Genomic DNA, 2,239 nt, shown 5'->3' with positions numbered 1-2,239 from the left:
TCACATTTTGGGTATCATGGGTCCATAATTGGGCATCATATAATTTGGAGGCATGCCGTTGGGCATGGTTCCGTGACCTACATTACCTGATACTGGAGCCATTGGAAAATTAGGATACTCTGCTATACCAGGCATCTGTGGTCTGGACTCCATGTACTCAGGCATACCAGGAATCTTCGTAGCACCCATGTCTTCAGCAGCATAAGGATCAGGAGACGTCGTCAGCTTTCCATCCTTCTTCGCCTTCATCCTCCTGTTTTGAAACCAAATCTTGATCTGTCGTTCGGTCAGTCCCAGGGCATGGGATACTTCTATCCTGCGCCTCCTGGATAGGTACTTGTTGAAATGAAATTCTTTTTCCAACTCCAAGGTCTGGAAGCGAGTGTACGTTTGGCGCGTCCTCTTTGATCCTTCTTTTTTGTCGTCACCTGAAAAATAGAAAAAAAATACACATGTCAATACTCTATCTGATTTCTATAGAGCTAAAGCAACGTATTATGTTCGTAGGATCTGTGTAAATAATAATCAAGCAAATACATAGAGCATTGTTTGCTTAAGCTTACCTCCAACACCTTTCATCCACGGATAATATCCTTGCATATCGGCTGTAGCGGCCATTTTATTCTCGGCGTAATCCGCATTGTCCCCGCCTGCTTCGACCCTCGTCACGTCCTGACAGGGCTCCGCAGACTCCAGCGACGACGGCGCGGCGTCTTTCGCGGGCGCTCCACCCACACCTTCGCTCTTGATTGACGTTTGACCCTTACCATTCTCGAAACCACCATGAAATTGCGACAAATTGCATTCCTTCGACGGCGAAACTTCATTACTTTTTTCCCAATCCGCACCATCATCTGCGTGGTACATCATACGCTGCATCATTTCTTGCGCATACGGTTTATCACATTTCACAAAATACGGCAGCGGCTTCTTTGTTTTAGGCTTCGTCAATAAGGATCGGAGATTAGGAGAATCTTCCTCTTCTGACACTGGATGGTCCAAACCTGGTTTTACGTTACTTGAAGCACTCTGTGGTGATCCATAGTTTACATCGCCTACATTTGGAGAATTGAGTGACCTAGCGTCATCGCTCCTATTATCTGGAGTAGGTTGATTTCGTAATTGGTTCATTCTTTGATCAAATCCATAATTGGCTAGTTGCTGTCCGTGTTGACCGTAGTAATTCATTTCTCTCCATTTATTTATCATGTCAAAATTAGTGTGATTATCATACATGTAATTCGTTGGATAACCATGCCAATTATTCGGTTCTGATTTCACTATTCCATCGCACTGATTGTTGTTTCCATATGGCCTGCCACCGTAACTAGCACTTACTGTATTAGAATAATCACCATTTGGTGGATAGTAGTTATTTTGATAGTTATAGGAGTCTGGTGATACCATCGGATACTGTGCATATCCGTACTGTTTCACTTCTCGGGCACTTGGAGTGGTCACATCAGCACAATTGTTCCACATTTCACTAGCACGATTAGTAGCAGCTACTGACGACATGTTGCATCGACACACACAAACACAGAAATCACAATTATCGCTCAGACTGGACTGCGTGGGAGACGGCCCTCCGTCTCCTAGGTTGACTGCGAAACGAATGCAGTAAGTGCATACGGACAGCACGTCCCTAACAAATGTAATACTTTTATGTGACCTAAAAAAAGTTTGGGGTACTTACAACAATAGCGACGCTATTGTCCCTTCGCAAAGCTGTAAAATCGGGTGCGCTATCCCTCTCTATCCTTATCTCGATCCATTTACTGCAGGGAGCGAGAAAGAGACGAAAACATTAAACGTTTGTCGGCATAGTTCGCAAATATCTATGAATGTTTACAATGCCAATATTCCCAATATTTTGCACATGTGTGCGTGCGCGTGGGCATTTGTAAATCATTGATTGGTTTGCGCATGTGTGGGTTATAGAGGGTGGTATAGATTGATTTTATTCTATTATTGGTTTAGTGTAAAGCCGCGTATGTGTGTCACTGTGCAAGGCTGCAAGTATACAGGGGGAGTTATTTACCCTTTTTATTATTCTGGTGACTTGGTTCTTAATAAAGAATTTTGTATTAGTTTTAATATCAGTTTGTTCAACATTATGCATAGGTATACATCTACAATACATCAGACTATCCATTTTTATTTCAATATCACCCCCTTTTACCACTACATACTAAAATTCCATTGTGTTTACCTTGATGTGTGAATTGGCAACTACATA

General features: G+C 42.6%; 1 protein-coding gene across 1 annotated transcript; it reads right to left on the bottom strand.

Moving 5' to 3' along the window:
- LOC135076684 (segmentation protein fushi tarazu-like) lies at positions 1-1,518 on the bottom strand. The gene is made up of 2 exons (XM_063971103.1): positions 564-1,518; positions 1-428 (listed from the first exon to the last, which is right to left on the bottom strand). The coding sequence occupies exons 1-2, from the start codon at positions 1,516-1,518 to the stop codon at positions 1-3; spliced, it is 1,383 nt and encodes a 460-aa protein (XP_063827173.1).
- Positions 1,519-2,239: the final 721 nt, after the last annotated feature.

This window comes from Ostrinia nubilalis, chromosome 12 (assembly GCF_963855985.1).
Source record: "Ostrinia nubilalis chromosome 12, ilOstNubi1.1, whole genome shotgun sequence".
NCBI lineage: Eukaryota > Metazoa > Arthropoda > Insecta > Lepidoptera > Crambidae > Ostrinia > Ostrinia nubilalis.
The sequence above is the reverse complement of the archived record's forward strand: the minus strand, read 5'-3'. Positions and strand labels throughout refer to the sequence as shown.

What these genes read in the sequence shown, in the direction of transcription:
- LOC135076684 (XM_063971103.1), bottom strand. Translation starts at nt 1,518, where the DNA reads ATGTCGTCAGTAGCTGCTACTAATCGTGCTAGTGAAATGTGGAACAAT. An exon ending in GTGGATGAAAGGTGTTGGAG is followed by an intron (nt 429 to 563) that starts GTAAGCTTAAGC and finishes TCTATTTTTCAG; the next exon opens with GTGACGACAAAAAAGAAGGA.